The 22,162-nt window shown below is 43.9% G+C and overlaps 1 protein-coding gene across 1 annotated transcript in view; it reads right to left on the reverse strand.

Annotated features, from left to right (window-relative positions):
• Positions 1-15,991: 15,991 nt before the first annotated feature.
• EPHB1 (EPH receptor B1) overlaps positions 15,992-22,162 on the reverse strand; it is a 453,280-nt gene continuing 447,109 nt past the window's right edge. Inside the window, exons 14-16 of the mRNA XM_073023598.1 lie at positions 21,966-22,159; positions 20,979-21,134; positions 15,992-17,535 (exon numbers count right to left, since the gene is read on the reverse strand). Of these exons, the coding sequence (XP_072879699.1) occupies positions 17,427-17,535; positions 20,979-21,134; positions 21,966-22,159 (459 nt within the window). The 3' untranslated portion in view covers positions 15,992-17,426. The remainder of the gene's footprint in view (positions 17,536-20,978; positions 21,135-21,965; positions 22,160-22,162) is intronic.

Here is a 22,162-nt window from a genome sequence, read left to right on the forward strand (position 1 = left end):
GAGATCACTTGGACTCGGGAAGGGGAACATCACACACCGGGGCCTATCATGGGGAGGGGGGAGGGGGGAGGGATTGCATTGGGAGTTATACCTGATGTAAATGACGAGTTGATGGGTGCAGCACACCAACATGGCACAAGTATACATATGTAGCAAACCTGCACGTTGTGCACATGTACCCTACAACTTGAAGTTTAATAATAATAAATAAATTTAAAAAAAAAAAAAAAAAAAAGAAATGCCCTTATTTCAATAAGTATATAACAGCAGCAACCAAAATTATATCTCATTGTGAAACAATTAAGACATTTTCATTTAAATAAGAAAAAAGATAAATATGTTTGCCAATACTATTACTGAATATTTTTATACAAGTTCTAGACTATGTGATAAGGCAGGAAAATTAAATTTAAAAATTGATGACTTAGAATTAATACTCTCTTTTATTATAGACTGTACTATTATGTGCCTAAATAAAAAAAAAAATAATAGAATCCATTAAATAACTATTTAACAAAAATAATGCTCAATATGTTGGGCAATTATTAAAATATATTTTTAAACAGAAGTTATAATAAAAAAGAATAGATCCCTTACTACAGCAAAATATAAATTACATAAAATTTTGAAAGAAATATACAGCATATGTATGCAAAGTACAAAATTTTGCTGAGGACTGTAAGAGACTACTTGAAGAAATGGAGAGAAATGCCGTATTTGTAAATAAGAAGATATATTCGGTAAATATGTCCATTCTGTTCCATATCAATTTAATACTTAGAGCTGTATCAGTAAATATATTGTTGTTCTGGAATTTTCAAAATTATCTCATAATTTACCTGGAAAACATACAGATGAAAATAGCTATAAAAATTATAAAAGTAGGTAAAGATAGATGACTCTTATTATTCATTAAAGTGTGCACTGAGGCTGTGTGAATTAAGATAGCGCTGTCCTGGAACAAAAGTTGGCAGACTAATGAAGCATTGTGGATATCCACAAACAGACATATACATATCTGTTTATGTATACATAAGATATATATATGCAGCAAATGAAGTAAGTAAGGAAGGGGTGGATTATCTTCATCCTTCCCAACCATAGACAGCCATTATATTGTGTTCAGTGCAGATATTTTGGTTGTGTATATTCTTATAAAATGTGTATTGTCATATTATATACCCATCCTTCTCTTCTTTTGCCTATTCAAACCTATGATCTTTAAATAAGCAGGTGTCATAGAAGTAATAGGTAGAACAGAGGATACTAGAGGCTGGGAAGGGGAAGGGGAAGGAAGGGAAGGGGAGAGATTTGTTAAAGGACACATTACAGCTAGATAGGAGGAGTAAGTTCTAGTGTTCTATAGCGCTGTAGGATGACTATAGTTAACAATAATGTATTATAAAGTTTCAAATAGATAAAAGGAGGACACCCATGGTTCCCAATACAAATAAGTGATAAATGTTTGAGATGACATGGGAATTATCTTGATCTGATCATTGTATATTACATGCATCAAAACATCACTATGTACATATTCATAAAATGTACAATTATTATCTATTATAAATTAAAATAAAATTTAAAAATCTATGCAGTTGGTTGTGTGAAAATCTAGTAGCCCATTTTCTGGAACACATAGGACTTTGTGATGTTCATTCACTACATTTTGGCTATTGACTTTCCCAGCAATGTTCACCCAGATTGCCTCAATTCCTCACCATCAGACAACTTCTGGCAGAGTCTTGTAACATCAGTCATTTGGGACAGGAGGTTTAAATTCTCTTAGAATGGCAACCTTCTCTTTAATTTGTTTGTTATTGTGTAGGACTTGAACCTTCTCTTGGGCATGAGTTTCATACTTTCCAGTGTGAGACCATTGTTCGTGGTAGAGATGTCTCCTTCACTGTCTGAAGGTCAAACCATAGTTGGTGTTAACTCCCTTGCCGTGCACCTGTGCCTACTGACTGTAGCATCTCTCTTGTCTCTGTGTCTTATTTTTTGTCAGCATCCCCACACCCATCTTCACACACTAGGAAGCAAGGTATGTTTTAAAAAAATAATACGTGTTTTAGGATCGGTTCAGTCAGGATTGGAATATCAGCTCTGCCACACACTATTTGGACAGCCTTTGCCAACCCATGCAGCCTTCCTAAGCCTCAGTTTTTACATTCGTAAAATGCTAGTAATAATATCTAGTACATTAGGGCATGATGAGGCTTAAATTCGATAGCAAATGGAAAATCGACTTGCTATTCTTTGAATACACCAGGTGATAGCTCCAGCAGCTTCTGCCTGAAAGACTCTTCCATCATGGCTCACTCCCTTTACTTCAAATTGCTCAGATCCCACCTCCTCAGTGAGTTCTGTCCAATCACCTTAATTTAATTCGAAACAACTCTTCCCCACTCTTCAACTGTTCTTCTTTCTCTGTACTTTTCACCTTCAAAGGTACTAGATAATTTATGAATTACGTTTAGTATTAGTGATCTGTGCTCCTTGCTAAATCCTACTGTGGACCTAGATCTGTGTTTTGTTCAGTGACGAATCCCAAATACCTGAAAATAGTGCCTGTTTCCAGGTGGCTTAGAGTCCCTAATAAATAAATATCAAACAAATCGTTTTACTTAGCCGTGTTAAGATCAGAATAGTCCCAGGAACCTCCTTAAGATGTTTTCACATTTCCAGAGTGGCTGTGGACAAGCAGGCCAGTGGACAAACAGCAAGAATATTTCCTATTTGGTCATGGGACTTGAGAAGATTAGAGTCTTTGGAGAAAGTGAGTACCAGTCTGAGGTCTGGGTGATGTCGGGGCCTCTCAGCAAGTGTCCTTACCCCCAGTCTTTACCAAGGAGGCAGCTGTCAGGCCAGAGTTACCTCTGCACAAAGTGGAAACTTAATAAAGGTCTGTTGGCTAGATTTATAGAAGGCATATATTTGTTAACTTTGACAATCATTGTTAACTTAGGGCCAATCATGCTTTAAGTGCTAGGCGCTCCATGACCAAACAGGCAATATTTTTTGCTGTTTGTCCACTGGCCCAGCAGCTTGGAAAAGAGCTCAACTTTTATCTAAAATTCAACCTGGCAGCTGATCTTTCTGGTAGCTGGAAATAAAAGTGAAGTACACAGTGAAAAAGGCTGCTCAGCAGTCCACATGCGCAAAAGAGGAGCACAAACCCCATTTTTTCAGACTAGTGAAATGATGTTGCACCCTCTCCCTGTATTGGAAGAAGCCTGGTATAGCTAGGGGTCACTGGCGACTTAGAGGTCAGCTCTGCTAGGAACCCACTGGTAAAAAGAGGCTCCACATGGTGAGACTGAGTGCCAGTGTCAGTGGAACAGATCCCTGAGGGCTGATGGTTCCAAAACAATGTGGAGTGTATGTGTGGAGGGCTAGAGGTCTGGCGCCCCACTGACTCATCCCCACATTTATCTTCTCTCTTGTTCTCCTCCTTCTCCATTGCCATTGACTCCTCTCTTCCTCTCTCTGCCACGATTCCTCTGCTCAGTGATCCTCATACTTTTGTGAGCATAAGAATCACCTGAAAGGCTTATAAAAACCCAGATTGTGGGTCCTCTCCCTGAGTTTCTGATCCAGTGCATCTGGGTTGAGGCATGGGAAGTTGCATTTCTAAGCTCTCAGGTGAATCGGCTGCTGCTGCGGCTGGCCAGAGACCCACACATTGAGAAGCGCAGCCCTATTGCTTGCTCATCTTCCCTACCCCTCAGCCTCTCACAGCATTTTTCCACCTGTCTCCTTCTCTCCCCCATTGTCTTTGTCATTGTCCTCTCCATTCTTCCTTCAGATAGTCTCAGGTCACTGATCTCTTTATCTAACATGAAATCAGGAGCAGGCTAGAGAAAGAAACCCGGAATCCCTGTATCCCAGGCTGAAATTCTTTTCTCTCCCATGCTCTTTGGAAGCACCTTGTGCTAAGTCTCCCTGCCAGTTACTGTCATGTCCTTATAGACAAGGTGGGAACTAAAGCCCAGGTCCTTCCACATGACAAGGCTGTGCCTCTGTTCCTCTCTCCCACAGAGAATGCCTGGGAATCTTCAAAGACCGTAGGAGGGTGGGGGGAGATGATAGAAAGTGAATCCATTAAGAGGCGTAAAAGCTGACAGTTTCAAAAATAATGATCTCGGTTTCCTCTTATTTAAAACTACCCAGCTGCCCTGCTGCTTTCATTGCTGCTGCAACTGACACTCAGCTATGTTTGGAATTAAAAATACATAAGTGTTTTCTGAAAAAGCTGCTAATTTGAAGGTCATTAGCAGCCAAAAACATATTTCTTTTATTTATAAAAAGGCATGTAATAATATTTACCCTCTTCTTTGAGCTCCTGCATGCTTACTGCCTCCAGCTAAGTGGCCTGCCTCCTTGGCCCCCAGCCATGTGCCCTCCTGTTGGCCATCACTTTCCTGCACCTGCCCTCTCCCTGACACCTGCTTGGTGGCCTGCAGTACCCAGAGAAGCCTGTGACTCTCAGAGGACTAGGATGGATGTAAATGGCCATTAGAGTTGGTAAAATGGCCCTGTCTTCCAAGGAGAGGGCACTTCCGGCAGTTAAGCGCTGATGGGTTCAGAGGCACTTGCCTTTGTAATGAGGATATTTGGGATAATTTCCCCTGCGGGTTGCAGCTCGTGTCCTCGCTCCCTTTGGTCTGTGTCAGAGCAGCCTGGCAGGCATGCCTCCCCTGGGGCCTGGCCCGCCTTGCCCCTTCCTGGCTGTGCAGCTGTGATGGCCACCAGTCAGTGCTAACACTTGGCCCTCTGTCCCTGCATGCCTGGGGGGAGGCTTCCACATCTCACTCGGTACTGCAGGCCCAGGTGGATTTGAGGCTGTCAACTGCTGCACCCAGGACTCTTGCTTCATATGTGCACTGCACTATACTGCTTGCTTTCTCAACTCTCTGTTTCCCAGTGGCCCCCTCAGCTGGTCCTGCTGCCCCCAACTCCCTCTGCTTAACTGTTTATTTTATGAAGAAAATTACTGGAACCCCAGTCTATCAGCAGCTTTCCTAGAAAATCCTACTTGCAAAAGGATGAGGGAGGTGGGGATAAATGCAAGGTGGGGAAAGGCAATGAGGCTGGGGGTTGTGGTTGCCATAGAAACGTAGAAGTGGGACTGACAGCTGAAAAGAATTTCCCAGAGCAAAGGAGGAGGGAGTCAGAAAGGAGTGAGGGGCGGTGAGCATGCATGAGGGGCAGCTTCCCAATGGGCAGTTACATCAAATACATTTAGAGGAACGGGGGTGAGGAGACAGGGCCCGGCCCAGGGATGCAGATTCTGCCACAGGGAACACGACTGAGATAAGAATGCAATTGGGAACCCTGGGATCAGAGAAACAGCTGCCTGGGTCTACAGAAGTGCACTAGGGCACATAGGATTCATGCAAAACCCTCTCTACCTGCGCCCCAGTAGCAGAGTCACCAACCCCATGGTCTGGATGAGGTGGAACCCCACATTGTGAGGTGACCTTGGCTTCTCTTCTGAAAATAGGATGTGCATCAAAAGGAAAGATAGTGTGTGCTCTGGCTTCAGTTAGCTTCTTTTATCTGAGATTTATTTCTTCATTATAAAAAAGTCATTTTGGGCTTACTTAACCAATTTCCTCTTACTGCTCTTATTTCTTCTAATTACATGTGTGTGGCAGCTGATTATGCTTGCTTCTCATCATGGGCTGGAAAAGGGATGACTTCCCCATCATGTGTGGAGGGCAGTAAATCTCTCCCCAGCGCTCAGGGAAACTCTGGGGGCTCAGAGGCCACAGACGTGGGCCGGTAGCCTGGGAGCCAGGGTGGGGACTAGGCAGGGTCTGGTCATCAAGGTACTTCCATCAAAGCCAGCAACATGGGCCCTGGTGAGGGGAGAAGGGGGTGAGCTTGGGGCCAATGTTCTCAAGCCTGCCTCTCCTAGGGGCAAACCTGGTGCTGCCTGCGTGTGGCGAACAGCTGGGTGTTGTCTGGAAATGACCACCTTGCCTCCTTTCAGATCGCTAATCCAGAAGGCCCAAACCCTCACAAACCAGCTCTGCAGCCCTCCCTTGGGATTCTGCCACTGTTGTGGCACCTCTCATGTTGTTTTTAATTTCCCTTAAAATTTTAGGGAAATTTTAGACTGTGAGCTCCCTTATAGTAAAGATGTGCCTGGCATTTATAGGGTTCTAGTGAAGACTTATGAATGAATGGATGAACAAATATACAAATAAATAATTTACAAATACACAAATACGTAATGTTTCCTTTTGAAGACTCTCCTCCGGCCTTTCACTATGGCTGCACTCTCCTGAGTCACCTGCTTATATGTTTCTACTTTTCCTCTTGACTCTCCAGAGAAGGTCTCACCATTTGCCAAGAAATCAGAGTCCGCAGTTACTGATGGTTCCTTTTCCTGATGCTTTAGTCCAGGAACACTGGCTTTTTAACACTGATCACAAACCATCTGTTTTTCACCACTCATGTTATATTCTGGGAGGCTTGCTTTGTTTATACCTTTCTGTGGTGGTAAGCCATGTTACAGTACACTAAGATTCTCCTGAAATCAGCTTTCAAGAATGACTGCAAGACCCACTAGTAAGGATGGCCTAATAAGGTTGATTAGATAGCCCCAGGGATCAGGATTTAGCTGGTGAGGCTTTTACAAATATTTTAGATTCCTGAAGTCTGCCCCAAGCTCTCTGAGTCTAGCCACAACCCCTCCAGTCCACCTTAGGCAGGTCATGTCCGGGTTGGCCCAATTACAGAGCAGGAGGTCTTAATCACTAAGTTACACAAGGACTCAGCAAACTATGGCACGTATACCACCGCATCCTCCACTTGTTTTTATAAATAAAGTTTTATTGGAGCACAGCCACACCCATCAATTTAAATATTGTCAATGACTGCTTTCACGGGACAATAGCAGAGATGAATAGTGGCTAAAGAGACCATACGGTCCACAAAGCCTAATGTAGTAACTATCTGGCCTTCAGTGGAAATCTTTTGCCATCTCCTGGGTTAGATCTATTGCACTAGAGTCTGGAAGAGATGCTCAGTTTTCCTGCACTCTGGCTAGCCATGAGTTTCAGAACCATAAACAGTTAACTAAATCTCAGTAGCATATGACAGTTTGCAAATAAGACCAAAGGAATGATGTTCACTCAAATGAAATCAGCTGTATAGTAATGCCCCCTGGGCCAGACAAGTTAATGCTTGGCAAACTGCCCTCTCTGTGAAACATCTCAGCAGGAGCTGAGCCCCATGGTGGGAAAAAAACAATAAAAAAATTGTTAATTGTTAAATTGGATGTCAGAGAGAATATCTTTCAAAGTTGCAGTAGGCACTTTGCGTTTGGAAAATACCAGACTGTGAGTAAGGCTAGAGGTCACCAATAGGCAGAGGAGCTCTCCCCTTCCTGAGCAAAATAGATGAAAGGCTTGGTGCCATCTGCTCTATCCTACAGGGAGACCCACCACCAGGTGCCCTGCCCAGCTGCTGTATTTTCATTTAGAGAGAGCACAAATGAAATCATGTGATCAGGGTTATGTCCACGGAGTCCTAGAGAGTTGAAATATACGTGGCCCAACCTTGAGCCTGAGGTGAAGTAACTTCAAGAAGAATCAATGTAATCAATGAGCATGCTTGGTCTTTTGCTTTCCTCAGTTGGAAGTGACTGATGGCAAAGGTGCCTGGATTCAGTTATTAGTTCATTTATTCAGCAGATTTATTGTATGAAGACAGTGCCCCAGGCCAGTAGATTCGGCCACAAATAAGACATGCTCCTTTGCTTGACGGAGCTCCCAGGGATAAAGATGCATGAACAGACCGTGCTAGTACAGAGGGCTGAACACTGTGATGGTGAGAAGCACAGAGAATGTAGTGGGCAAAGAGGAGAAGCAGCTAACCCAAGTGGGAGGAATCTGAGATCCTTCAAGTAGAGCTGAGGCTTGAAGCACAGCCAGGAAGCAGCCAGGTGAGAGGAGGTGGGACAGGGCAGGGGTTGAGCAGTGGCCACCAGGGACCGTGACAGCCTTGATGGGTGCCAGAAGGGTGGTGGTGGGAAATGGGGACACAGGTGATAAGGATTCATAGGTTTCCACATTTCAATGTTTCAGTTCCCTCTATAATATTTTACCATATCCACACATTAATTGTACTATCTTTTAGTTACCATTATTTCCCTGAAACCAATATCCAGTTTTACTTTTATAAACTTATTTTTAAAGGAATATTATAATTAGTGTGAAATAATGTATATGTTTTTGTGCTACCTATATTTTTCTCCAGTGCACATTAACATAAATGTGTAAAGGATGTGGATACATGTGTCCTGAAATCCTCTCACCCACTGATGGTGCACTCAGCACACTTTTGGAAACCTAACAGATTGACCCCAAGGATGACATTTCAGTCACAAGAAAATCTCTGAACAGTTATTTAACTGAAAAAATCTCTTCGTATGGACTGATAGGCCCAGAAATTGGACTTTAATCAGAAGAGGATATTTGACTTAGTAGCAGGGAGGAAAAGCCATGGGCCTGTGTGAATGAGCAAGCAATGCACTTATACAACATATTGAAGTTCCAGAATCTAGCCATTGGTCCAATATGGCAAGCAGCCTGGGAATCCACCCAGGAGCAAGGCAAAGCTCAGCTCCAATCTCTGCAAACATGCAATGCAAAGGGGAGAAATGATTACGACGACAGATACACGTAACCATGAAGTTCACAAAACCCCCACATCCACGGAGGTTAAGGATTGACCCTTATCAGAAGGCAAGATGACTTTTTACAACAAACCTCAGGGACCCATTCATTTTCTATTTTTACATCATGTTTCCAAATAACTAGAAGGATAATAAACTGATACCAGCCACCATTTACTGAGTACTCCCAACAACCAGGACCAAGACCATGTGATTTACGTGTGGCCCCTCATTTCACCCTTGCAAAACGTTGTGTGTTAAATATTATTCCCATTTTATAGACATAAAGCCTCAGAGTGTAGATAAGTTGCCTGCACTGTGCGGTAGGACTGAGGTGGCCAGTAGGAATTTCCGGAAGGCGTCTGGCTCAGGTGGGGGTATAGCTTGGTAACTCAGAGAACACACTTCAGGCAAATAGGCTCAGTTCCAATCCTTGCTTTTCAGTGTGATCTAGAACAAGCTACTTGAACTTCTCTGAACCTCATTAGTTAATTCACTTTCAAAATGGGTATAATAACAGTTGTATAAGTAATTAGTTTGCCTGGCTTGTAGTAAGCACTCAAAAAAAATGGCAATTGCTATTACCATTTATATTATTTAATTTATGATTATTACTTTTGAGAACTTCTCAAGTGGCCATAATTTCAGCCCCCAACCCAGGAGCACCTCCTCTAATTAGCTGGTAGAAAGATTCCCTTCACATTCTAAGAAGAATGTAGGACTCCACTAAGAAGAGAAGACTCCCTTTACTTTCAGGGAAGAAAATGCTGATTAGGGCTCTTGTACCAAGTTTGGGTATAAGGGTGACAGTTGGAAATGTCTACATTTATAAATGTAAGGTTTAAGTGTCACCTTATACCCAAATTTGGTACAGGAGTCCTAATCAGCATTTTCTTCTCTGGAAACGTCCTGACTATGGCCAGAGATCCCTGAGGTGTCTATGATCACACAGAAGTCCAGTTGGCATGCCATACTCCACTGGCATTTAGGGTTAGGTGCTTGTGTGCTCAGCCTCCTGGATCCAGACCTTTCCCAGTGTATGCTGGAGGAGGAAGGCAATTGCTTCAGCATGGGGTTGAGGGAGCTCTCCAAGAGTCAACACAAAGCCACAGCAATCTAGCAAAAGGAGAACTAGCTGCCCAGAACTGGAAGCAGTTCATTCTAGCCACCCAGTTTAGACACGGGGCACTTTCTGCAGCCTTCATTTCCTGGAGAGGTGGACATGACCAGAAACTGGTATTGGGTAGCCACCGAGGGCTTCTGAGCAGGAGAAGAGCCTGTGATGTTTTCATCTTCCTTTCTCACTAGATCCTCTCATTGCCCACTCTCCCATTTCACTAGAAATGGGTGTGTTTGCCTGATTATTCTCATATTGCCATGGCAAGGCGGGTGAGTTCAATCATGGCTCTTCATCACGAAAGGCTGTGGGAACTAAATGACTAGACTGTGACACAGAAATTGGAAGGTGAGATTGAGTTCTGCTAGGAACTCATGTCATGCTTCCTTTGTTCATCCTCCAAACTGAATTGGAATTGCTTCACTTTAAGCCATACCATCCCTCCACCTGAACTCCCTGCCTTCTTGGGGGTCTGACCTTCTCAATTACCCTCTTTCTCTTTTTCTCTCTCTGTGGAATCTTTTTCATTAGCTTTTAAACATGTTCAAGTCTTTCCCACTAAAAAATAACAAAATAACAACCACCGAAAAGCGCCTCCAGCTACATCCTTTTCTTCGCCTCTTCAAAGTCACCCTTTTTGAAAGATTGTGATGTTCTCTCTTTCCTCGACTCAGTTACCATCTTCTACCAACACATCTCTGCTGAACCTGCTCTTACCATGGTCACCCAGGCCTTCCTGTGGTTAAAGTCATGGGCAGTTTTTAATCCTTACCTAATAGTAACCCTTTTTGGCAACACTGGGAATTGGGACCACCATTCTCTCCCTGAGATATTTTCCACTGGCTCTATGGACACTGCACATTCCTGATTTTTCTCTTTTTCTGTACTGACTCTGTCCAGACTCCTCTGTGAGCCTTCCTTTGCCTGGACATTGGTTAAATATGGTTGTTTCTCAGGGTCCCGTGTGGGCTCACTTTTCTCTCCACTCACATTCTCATGCAGTAAACTCCTCTACTCCTGTGGCTTTAATTACCATCTAGACAAAGGATGGCTCCCAAATCTGTATCTTCAAACCAAATTTCTTTGCTGAATGATGCAGCCCTAAATCCAGTGGTTCACAGGCAACTCGAATTCGTATTGTCCCCCTCTCCCACAGTTTCTTCCTCCTTTTGTATTCTCTATGTCAGTGAATGGTATCAAAATCCACCCATTTTCCCAAATCAGAAACTTGGAGTGTCATCCTCAACTCTTCCCTCCCTCACCCCTGAAAGCCAATCCCCCTTTCCCTTCTGCTGCTCTCGCCTCTTTTTTATTTCTTGAATCAATCCACCTTTCTCCATCCCCACTGCTACTTCTACGCCTTCACCCACACTGCCAGGATCTGCTGAGATTATTACACTAGCCTTTCAACTAGTCTCCCAGAATCGACTTTTGCCATTCCCTTTTCTATTTTGTGGTCAGAGCGATTTGTATAAAATATAACTCCCTTGCTTTAACCTACTTTCCACAGCTTGCACTCAGAGTAATACCTGGATTCCTTATCATGTTCTAGCCCCTGCTACCCGTCCAGCTGCTCAGAGGGAGCACGGGATTCTCCGGCCTCTCCAGCAGTGTGTGAGCCCACAAACACGCCATGTACTCTCTGGCTTTTGAACCTCGGCCCTTGCTGTTCCTTCTATCTACAATTTGAGTTCCACCAACACCACTCCCTCAACTTGATAACACCTTCCATTCCTCAGGTTCCAGTTTAGCAGATTACCTTGGGGTTGCCTTCTTTAACTGCCTGGGACAATGGTAGTGCCAGCCTCTATGCTTCCATAGCCCTCTTCATTTTCCCATTGGAGTTATTTACAACATTGAGTTCTGCTATAAAAATTGTAGTTGAAATTTACTTGTCATTGTATTCTGTCAGAAAGCCATTTTCAGAGTATAGCAGTTGTTCATGTACATGCATTTATGAATTTAAATAAGACCAGAAGAGAAAAACCAAAGTTTTCTTGGGGTAAAGAGAACTTCTCTCATTTAAGAGTATTTCTCGGTTGCTTAGAAGTAGCTCATTTACCCAAAATTTTGTTTTGTTTTCTTATTTCAACATGTTTTTTTCTTCGGGTGAAAGGGAGGCCACAGGAATTCTTAAAGTAATAGTGGCTTTAGAAAGGACAAACAACTCTTGGAAGAAAGCCTTAGAGTCGAGGTGTGTAGAGGGAGTTGTACAAAACACCAATGAAGTTTCACTGGCCAGAGAAGTGCTGCCCATCCTCTCTGCTCAGCCAGACATCCTCCAGCAGGACCCAGCCCTGGTTCTGCTCTCAGAGGGTTGGGCCATCCTTCAGCTCTGCTCTGCAATGCCCTTTGAATTTGCTGCCATTGTACCAGGGACAACATCAAATTTATTCCTGCATCTCAAGGCCTTTGCACAATGACTGACACTCAGTGGGAGGCTGCTTCACCCCAGGCATGGGCTCTGGGGAAAACTGTGACATTATTTTAAAGATTCAAACAGGGTTTAAAAGGAGCGTTTTAAACTTCAAAAAACTAAAATTAGAATAGGCTACGATTGATAGCAGTTAGAGTAATTGAGAAAGATTCCAACCAAATACCCAGGGATTAATTTATTTTAAAGCATGCTCTTTAAGGTCATGGACTTTTGTAGGTGAAATAATGACATGTTAAACTTTCTCAGTTCAAACTTATTTCAATCACCACACATTTATTGCGCATCTTCCATGTGTCAGACAGTGTGTTGAGTGCTGGGTACATAGGTGAGTAGGATGTGCCCTGTGGCCACTTTCATTTGGAGAATTACCACAAGGTTCTGCTAGGATACTATGTGCTAAGTCATGACTCACAGTGGCATGAGAACCCCTCAAGGACCTGTGATAACAAGGCCAGCCCAGGCGGGATGCAGGAGGGAGGGCTCTCCTTTTTCCCCGGTGAGTGATGGAGGCCCACCCACCCCATCCACCCTTCATCAGGTCTGCAGAACACATCCTCCCACCCCCTACCAGGGCTTGCACTCTCTGAGAGGGACTAAGAATTTGTTCTCAGACCTCTGTATAACTGTTCTCATTTGGAAATGGCTGGTCTCAGGAGACTCCTTAGTGGTGAACATAGTTGCCACTGGACCTCAGTCAACTGGAATGACCTTGCAGTGTGATCCAGACATACCCTTCCTCTTTTGGCCACCTTTCTGTGATCTCAGGGATTCCCCTCTACTGTGCCCCTGCCCGATGTCCCAATGATATCTTGGACAATACAAAACCTCTCGCTACTTCAGAAATGGCTCTATGACTTCTACATGGACTGCAAGTCTCAGCCAATGCAGAACTCACGCTGATAGGAATCGTAAGGCCTCTTTTAGCACTCTGTGTCCTTGGAGTGCTCTGGATGGTGCCTCTGTGTGGCTGATCCCCATCATGGCTGTGTCTTCCCCCTTGCTTCACTGACAGGGACTTCACTATGCCCTCAGCCAGTTGGTGCCAGAGTCACTAATATTTCTGAAAAGATGATGGATTCCCAGGCTCCCCCAAAAGGCCAAAAGGCCTTCTTAGAACGCCAGGGAACTGTTAGAACCTTTCATTTTAACTGATACTTTGTAAATTCTCTTCTTCCTGCTGTATGTCTCAGTCTTCCTGCCCTCCGATATTCCTAAAGTCCTATTCCTCGACCCTCACTGGTTTCTCTGCTCTCTTCATAAGTGCACAGTTAAGAAAAACTTTGTTCTCATTTAATTTCCATTATCCCAGGTGGCCTTGGCAAGAACCCAGTGGCCTGGCTCCACATGTAATGTGGTGGGAAGGAGATACATGGAGAGGTGGAAGGTGGGAAGAAGCACATAATTTCAGTAGTGTATGAATGTATTTGGACACCCAGGTGATACAATAAACACATAATCTGTCGATTTATCTACCTCTCTACAGTCATTCATGTCTTTGAGTGCTGGAAGGGACAGGGAGAGGGTGTGGAAAGGTGGGGCATAATCTCCAAGAATTCTCCACAAATCACCTCCACTTCCATTACCCTTGACCCGGGAACATTAATTAAACACCTCCCACCTGCCCCCGTGTGACCTCTGCCCACCTGACTCCCAGTGGCTGCAGGTGTGCTGGCTGAGCAGTCCCCTTTCTGTGCTGGCTGAGCAGTCCCCTTTCAGCCCACGCCCTGGGCTGCACAGCATGGCTGCAGGTTCCATCTCTTTAACCTGGCTCTCAGGGCCATGGGCCACTGACCATTGTGCAAAGTGTAAGTAAGTAAGTAAGTGTAAGTAAGAGTCCAAATTGGATTTAGTCTTCTGTGAGATGATGAGGCAGCATATGTAGCTGAAATTTAGAGCATTGGGGGTCTCACTGACAGTATTCTCCCCACGGAGCTTCTTTGAAGGTGTGCGTAAAGCCCCCTGAAGCTAAATGTGCCAGTGGAGGAGACACTAGATGGGAACCAGCCTCTCCCATCACTTCATGCCAAAAGTGTGAGGGTTCATTCCCTTCTTTCTGGGTATCTCAAGAACCTTGATCACTATGATTTCCTGAAGCAGGAGCTTTATGTCTATTATCACTAATTCTCAGGAAGGTAGGCTGGGGTAATACAGTGGTTCTCAAAGCATGGTCCCTGGACCAGCAGCATCAGCAGCACCTGGAAACTTGTGAGAAGTGCATGTTCTCTAGTTCCACTCTAGACCTGCTGAATCAGGAGCCCAAAGGTGGGGCCTATGATCTTTGTTTTAACAATACTTCTAGGTGATACCAATGCATACTCAAGCGTGAGACCCACTGGGGTAAGTGGTTAAGAGCAAGGAGTCAGGTTGCCCGAGTCAAAATCCTGACTCCACCATTGTGTGATCTGTGAAGGGCCTTTGTCTCTCAGTTTTCTCATCCAAAATTGGGAACAATAAATTACCTGCTACTACTTCACAAGATTACAGTGAGGAAGAGATTTCATGCATGTAAGGCACTTAGATAAGTGCCTGGCATAGAGAACCTGCTCATGAATGTTAGATACCCTTCATCGAAGGTAGGTAATATTTTCCTATTACACAGATGAGGAAACGGAGGCTCAGAAAGATTCATGACTGGCCCCGTGCTGCAGAGGTAATGTGTCTCACTCACTAGCGACACATCTCCTTCCCTTCAGGCTTCATGTGTTCCTGTAGTTCATCTGGGGTGTAGGGGTGGGGCCTTGTGCAGGGCATCTGTGGCGGTTGGGGGTGTCTAGATCTTGGTCGTGCCCACCTCACTGAAAACTGGGCCTCGAGGCACCCTGGCCTTGGCTTTGCTGACCCCTCATGCTTTCCTCTTGTGCACTTTGGGTTCTCGCTCTCTCCATTCTGGGATCTATGGTGAAACCAAGCCAAAGGGTTTAACAGGACTTTCACCTTGACCCTGCTTTGTCCACAACCAGAAGATGAGCTGGCATTGGTGGAGGTGGCAGTGAGAATTCGGGGTTAAAGATTCTGCCAGAGGAATTTAGTGACAGATTAAAATTCATTCCTGTGGAAAATTGAGAGTAGAATGATACTCATGGATTGGGGTCTTTGGGGTAATTAGTAAATTGTGCATGGAATTGGTAAGCAATTAATAAAGGGAAATTTTCTCTTCTACTAGTGTGGTGGTTTGGGGTCCTTTGCAGCCTCAGGCAAACTTGCTGAGAGGAGTTCTGTCCATCCACTTCCATTCTCCAGGGGTTCAGCACATGGATGGTGATTTAAGATGAGCTCCCCTGAATTAATGCTGTACCCCCAGGCCAGTGGGCTGCTCTCAGGGGGTTAATTGTTCAGGGCATCTTGGCCAGTGATTTTAGAAGGCAAGAACCACCCCATATCAAAGTTAACAATGACTAGGGGAAAAGGCTATTATCAATGTAAATATGTATTAAATGAGCTACCATAACACCTTTCACTGCCTCATATCTCTCCACTCCCAACTGCACATTCATAGATAAACCACAAGCAAGCAGTCTACATTTACAAAATTGGCCTGGATGTGGACTTTTCAAATGCAGTGTGTAAACTAAAATCAGGGTTGATAGTGTATTCATGGTCATTGTTTGTGTTTATTTGCCAGCGACTTCTTAAGCCTCTTTTATTCAGTTTTTCTTTTGGGTCACATCAGTGCCAGTGAGTTTAATATATACTGCTTCTTGGCATTCATGGGGTCAGGGATGTGTTCCCTCCCTCCCACATTAGAAACAAGAAAGACAGTTTTTAAGGATTCTCTTGAAATTTGGGGACAACCCACTGGGGTCCAGGTATACACACTCTGACACCATTTTACGTAAACCCAGACATGCTTCTGCTCATTTTAATTAGACAGATAAAATTAGCAAGGAGATTAAGGTAAAAGGAGAAATTAAAAATAATTAAATGTTAGGTGGAATTTACAAAAGTGAATTGAACGATGAGGTACAATAAGGAATGTAAAGAGAAACACAGACACATTTGAAACATTCCTCGGATGCCACGCGGCTTAAGCCAGTCCATAGGTAAAGCAAGAATTCTCCCTTGTCACTTCTTGAATTGCAGATTCCAGTGATGTGAAAGAACATTCTCCAGAAACACTTTCCTTCTCCTTTTCTTCAGATGTTATCAGGAATAATTAATCAGTCAGTATCATTCCAGGATGGCCCACACTGCATCCAATTCAAACCACTCACCTGTTTCCTGTCTGAATTTGCAAGCTTTTTATTTTTTTCCTTTCATTTTATTTTTCTCCCTCTCCTCTCTTCCCATTGAGCCAATAGGCCGATTGGGCCAACCAGAAAGCCAAACCAACACCATATTCCAGCCCCTTTGGATTTCCTAGGGACAAAGACTTCCCAGTTCTTCTTTCTTGTTTGCATCTGTTATGAACAAGCACAGTCATTTTATAACGCAGACATACATATGTGTGCTTTGGCACACGGAAACAGGTTTTTCTTTCTTTTTTTTTTTTTTTCTCCAATTTGTGGTTTCTTTTTCCTTTTTGCAGAAAATGCAAACAAAAGAAAAACGAGGTTTTCAATTGAAGGTACATCTCTTCTTCAATATGAAGACATTAATTGAATTGGTTGGATCCCCATGCAGTGGTCAGCGAAGTCCTTTGGCAACTGACAGAACAACATCTGGAGACTCAGGAGCTGGGTTTTATTTGAAGAAACTTCCCTACAGGAGTCATGAGCAAAGGGAAACGAGTGTGGGAGAAGGGAGGGGACTCTCAGGGAGGAGTACAAAAGGAGAAAAGAAAAGAATGTCATTGGTGAGGAAGAAAATGGAACACTGCTTCTGTTTCTTCCCTCTACCTCCTTCCCTTTCTTCCTGTGGATGGGCAACTCCAGCCCACTGAGGATGGGAGCTGGGTTTACTCTTGTTCTCCTGATGCATATTGTTTTGCCTTCACTTCTGTTGAACATCACCTTTTTATATTTTTATTATTATATATTTGGTTTCCCACGGCATCTCAAACATGCTTCTGTCACTGAGAAATGAAGGCTGCCTATTAGCAACAGGTCCGGTTGATTCTTCACTGATGGAAATGCATTCCTCAGCTGAGAAGCCAGTGTCTCCAGTACATTCCACAGTGGTCAACCTCTGGTCCCCCTTGACCTTGGCGCTTTTCCCTCCTCTCTTTCCCCAAGAAACAAGAGTTCTCATGCCATTGCTGTTGGTGACTGACTCATCTGGACCCTCATAGAATGAATGCTGTTCAGGATCTTCTTCTGATGGCCTGCTAAGGTGACCCCTATTCTCAGGAGGTCTCTAGGAGGAAAGAGCCAGAAAAAAAAGTCACTTTAGTGTTAGGTCAGCTGTTCGCAGATCAAAACTCATCACTAAAGCCATGCTCCTGGGAAGTAGCCATGCTACAAAAATCCAACTAGCTTAAGTTTACCCAAGTTTTTGGCAACTTGCAATTAGAGATTTTCCTGCTCACTTTCAGTTTCTCCCTCTTCTCTAATACCCCCTCAGCTTAGACAATCCTGGGAGTGCTGCCCCTTGTTCCAGGGGTGTGTTCCTTATGTACGGGCTCTAAGGCAGCCCCTTCATTGTCTCCTGAACCTCACATGGACTGGAATTTTCCTCTGCTATTTTTTAACACTCCAAGTGCACACTATATGGGGCTTAAATTATTCTGTGGAGTTTTCTGCCTAAATTAGTGATCACCCGCTGAGACTGAAAAGATATGGGGCTCACCTGGTCTTCTGATGTTTTCCCCTGAGTTTCCATTTTCTGCCTCCGTTTGAATTTTAATGTATGTATTTTTAAGAAGAGTGGTCTCAAAATAACTAAAATATCTGCCCAATCAGGAATCCAAGGAATATGTCCAGGATAGAGCACTGAAGTGGATTAATAAGAACACGTTCATGGCTTATAGTTGACCTGTGCTAGACCCATGCATTCTTTCTCAGTTAACAATAATACATAACACTGCTTGAATGCATGCCACGTGCCATACACTATCTCATTTAAACCTATGTGAAAGCATTTCACAAAATTAGAGAAACCACTGCAAACTCAATGATGATAAAAATTTAACAGTAACCATTTTTTGTGTGCATGCTATGGGTAGATAATGGATCAAGTGCTTTGCATGTGCCATTCCATTAACCTCCCATCACAGACTAATGAGATGGGCATTATTATTTATAATAATTTATAAATTATTTATAAACAAGGCAAGCAGGGCTCAGAGAAGTTAAGTAATGTGCTCAAGGTCACACAGTAGGTAAGCAGTGGTGGAGCTGGTATTCAAATACAAGACAAGTTGGTTCTCAGCACCCCTGCAGGGATGCTGGCAGAACTCTTCTAAGGTCCTGACTGTATTTCCTCTAAAGCCCCCCAAATCCAGCACAGCTTATTGCTTTGTACACTGCACATCAGACCCTGGTGAACCCTTGGCTGGATCTCTGTCCACAATGCCTTGGCTGTCCCGCCTCATGCCCCTTTCTGTTAGTGGTCTGTCTCCCAAGGGATGCTGCTGGTTGAGATGGTCAAAGTGTTCGTGTCTTTTTGGCAAATACTTTAGGGAGGCATGCTTGAATTTTGAATTCACAGATTGTCCCACAATCTATTTTATTAAGTTGCTTATTTTCCTTTTCCTTCTTTTACTTCTCAATAAACAAATCAAATTGCTCTAATAGTGTGTGGACATGCTTTACTTTGAACGAAATCCCTTAATTTACAGTTTCACTTTCCTTTTGGTCTTCCCCTTATCTTTTTCATGTGACTATTCTCAGACTGAGAGAATTCTTTTAGATCCTGGGGGATTATGTGACAATGGCCCCCATACGCAGGCAAATCACAGTGGGAAAATGGAGTAGCCAGTCTTCATAAACACCTGATTCTATCTCTGAACTCAGTCCCTCTGATTATCTAGGGGCATCAATTTTCACTCTAAAAGATGAGGAAGTTGGTTTTTCACTGGGAAGTGCTTCTTTTCTGTTTATTAATTTTTGCTGTCTATTTGACAGTCATTCTTAATGGCAGGAACCATCTTTTTATGGCATCACCAGGAAATGAATCTAGTTTTTAAGAAATGTATTCTGTTGTTCAGTGGATCCAAAGCTAGACATACATTCAAACCATCTCCCTGGAGAAAGTGGTGGCTCCACCATTTCTGGGAAAAAAAAAAAAAAAAGACCTCAGAGAGGTGGAGCTGGACTCTAGGAATACTGACAGAAAAACTGTCAGAATGTCAGGAAGCTGTCCCTGGGGGCTCAGCTACGAGGTGGATCACCACCACTCTTTCCTGGGACTCAGCAACCGGTTTGCCCCAGTTGCAAGGAGGAAATCCCAGCACCTTGCACTGTGCCCATTGTATAATAGGTGATCAATATGTGTTTGCAGATTGATGGATGAATGAATCTTCTACCATAGGAAATGTGTATTACAGGCTGCCAGATTCCACAATATGTGCTATTGGTACATGTTGTAGCCCACGGAGCCCATGAAGTCCCCCTGTGTGTGTGTGTGTGCGTGCGTGTGTGTGTGTGTGTGTGAAGGGTAGAGTTAATTTCCTAGGTAGGATTATGTGAGCTTCTGTGAGTATAGAAGGTGAAATTTGACCCTTGCCAACCTTAATCCAGTGGTTCCCAAACTTTGCTGCACATTAGAATCACCTGAGGAGCTTTAAAAATCTCTGATGCTCAGATCTCACCACAACTAATCAGAAGGTATGGGAGTGAGAACCAGGCATCAATATTTTTTAAAGGTCCTCAGGTGATTCCAGTGTGCAGCGAAGCCTGGGAACCACTGAGACCCTGGGGTGGACAGGTAGCAGAACATTGAACTGGCAGCCAGAAAAGCAGGCTTGTGTCTCAACTTTGCCACTTGTGAGCACTAATGTCACGTAAGTTCAGAATCTGCAGAATGGAAGGGGTAGAACTAGATAAATATTTCCCAGACTACAGTTCTATAAAACTCTGCCCCTCAAAAATATGGTTCTATGGTATTTAATAATTTTAAATGGGTTCCTTTATTTCAGGATTTCTCATGGCCTTTATAATGCTAATATGAGCAGTGAATCTCCAAGAGGGTGATAAAGTGCACAATATTTCCCAAATTTATTTGACTGCAGGACCTTTTTTCCAAGGAGAACCTATTAACATTACCCACAACTGGTGCTTCTCTGAACATTCTTAGGGGAAATGCTGGACCACATGGATCTTTAAAACTCTTTCTGGCTCTCATCTTATTTGAATAATTTTATTTTGTGTATTCCTCCAAACTCCTGTGGGAGCCACAGACTGGTAAATAATTGTGGGGGATGGAAATGCATGCTTATTGACAACTGCTATCTAAGGACAAGCCCCCCACACATCTCAGACTGTTGCTGAATCAGTGCAATGCTTTTCCTGCTATGTTATTTAAAGTACTGGCTGGCTGTGTTCTTTCCATCTGGATGCTCTCTTTGATGAGTCGAGTTTAAAAACTTAAATGGGGAAGAGACTCTGGGTGATTAGGCAAATGACATATGGCTATAACTTTGAAGAACTCTCATTTGGGGCCCAGAGTGGATTTCCACCTCCCCACCCCACCCTCACATCCCCCTACATCTTTCCAAGGTGCTCCCTGTCCAGGCCTGGTCTATACAGAGATAGAGCTCCAGGGATGAGGCCAGAAATAGGACTCACAGCATCTGCAATAGCAGGGAAGGAGCACTGACCCCTAGGTGTGGTCTGGACAGAGAGATTCTCATCACTTACTCTGATGTCATCTGGGTGACCAGCTGGAGGGAGGTGAAGCCAGCAGTGAGGAAACTGTCCCTGTACTGGACCATTTTGATGGCGCTGAGCCAGTCATCCACGGTGGTAAAGGCCGTGAAGTCTGGGATGGAGCGGTCGAGCAGGGGCTGGGAAGGCCTGGTGAGACAGAGAGGGGCAGATGACCACACACTGCAGAGATGCATGGACAGTGCCCCAGTCTGGCCTGACAGCTGACTTCACGGAAGGCAGCATTCCTGATGGAATGAGGATTATAGTGGAGCCCTGGGCTGAACCTTTCTTCCTCATGGAATCCTAAATCAGCATGACTTCTACATCCAGGTGGCCAGTGTCTCTGCCTCTGGGTACTGTCACAGGTCAGTTAACCCAGACAGGCAGATGGACATAGCGTTCAGTCTGAAGGGAACAGAAGGCTCCCAACTCCTTTGTAAACCAAAATTTAGGAGCCTCACCATTCAAAGACATGATCCTTTTAAAAATATGCATATTTTACCACAACCTCCCCAGATATATTGGTAACATTTTTTCCTAGTTTCATCTGTAGCTATTTTAAAAAAACAAAAATGGAGCAATGAGAACCACTGCCGACCTTCTTTGGCACATTTCAAAGCAGATACCCAAGTATCCAAACCAGAAATCCGGGTGCTATCTTGACATCTCCCTCACCCTCAACATCCATGTCCAATCCTTCACCAAGTCATAAAGATTTTGTCTCCCAAATTGCCAAAACTCATTTACATTTTTCCACAACCATTATCCTGATTTAAGACACTATTTTCTCTATCACGATCATTGCAATATTCTCCTACCTGTCTTTCTTCACGCATGTGCGCTCTCCTCAACATAAGGCCCACACTGTAACTAGACACTGTTTAAAAAATTTGAACATGATCACGGTTAGAGGCTGCTGGCTATGCCCCTGACCATGAAACCACCCATATTTAGGGATCACCATTTCACTAGACTCACACAGCGGTGATGGTTGCCACAGTCTTGAGACTTGCCGGGTTCCGGATCATCTTGTCTAGGGTGTTGACAATCTCTGCAAAGCGGGGCCGGCTGTTCCGGTCCTTCTGCCAACAGTCCAGCATGAGCTGGTGTAGAGCAGCTGGACAGTCCATGGGTGGGGGCAGCCGGTAGTCCTGCTCGATGGCATTGATGACCTG

Source organism: Chlorocebus sabaeus, chromosome 15, assembly GCF_047675955.1.
Source record: "Chlorocebus sabaeus isolate Y175 chromosome 15, mChlSab1.0.hap1, whole genome shotgun sequence".
Classification (NCBI taxonomy): domain Eukaryota; kingdom Metazoa; phylum Chordata; class Mammalia; order Primates; family Cercopithecidae; genus Chlorocebus; species Chlorocebus sabaeus.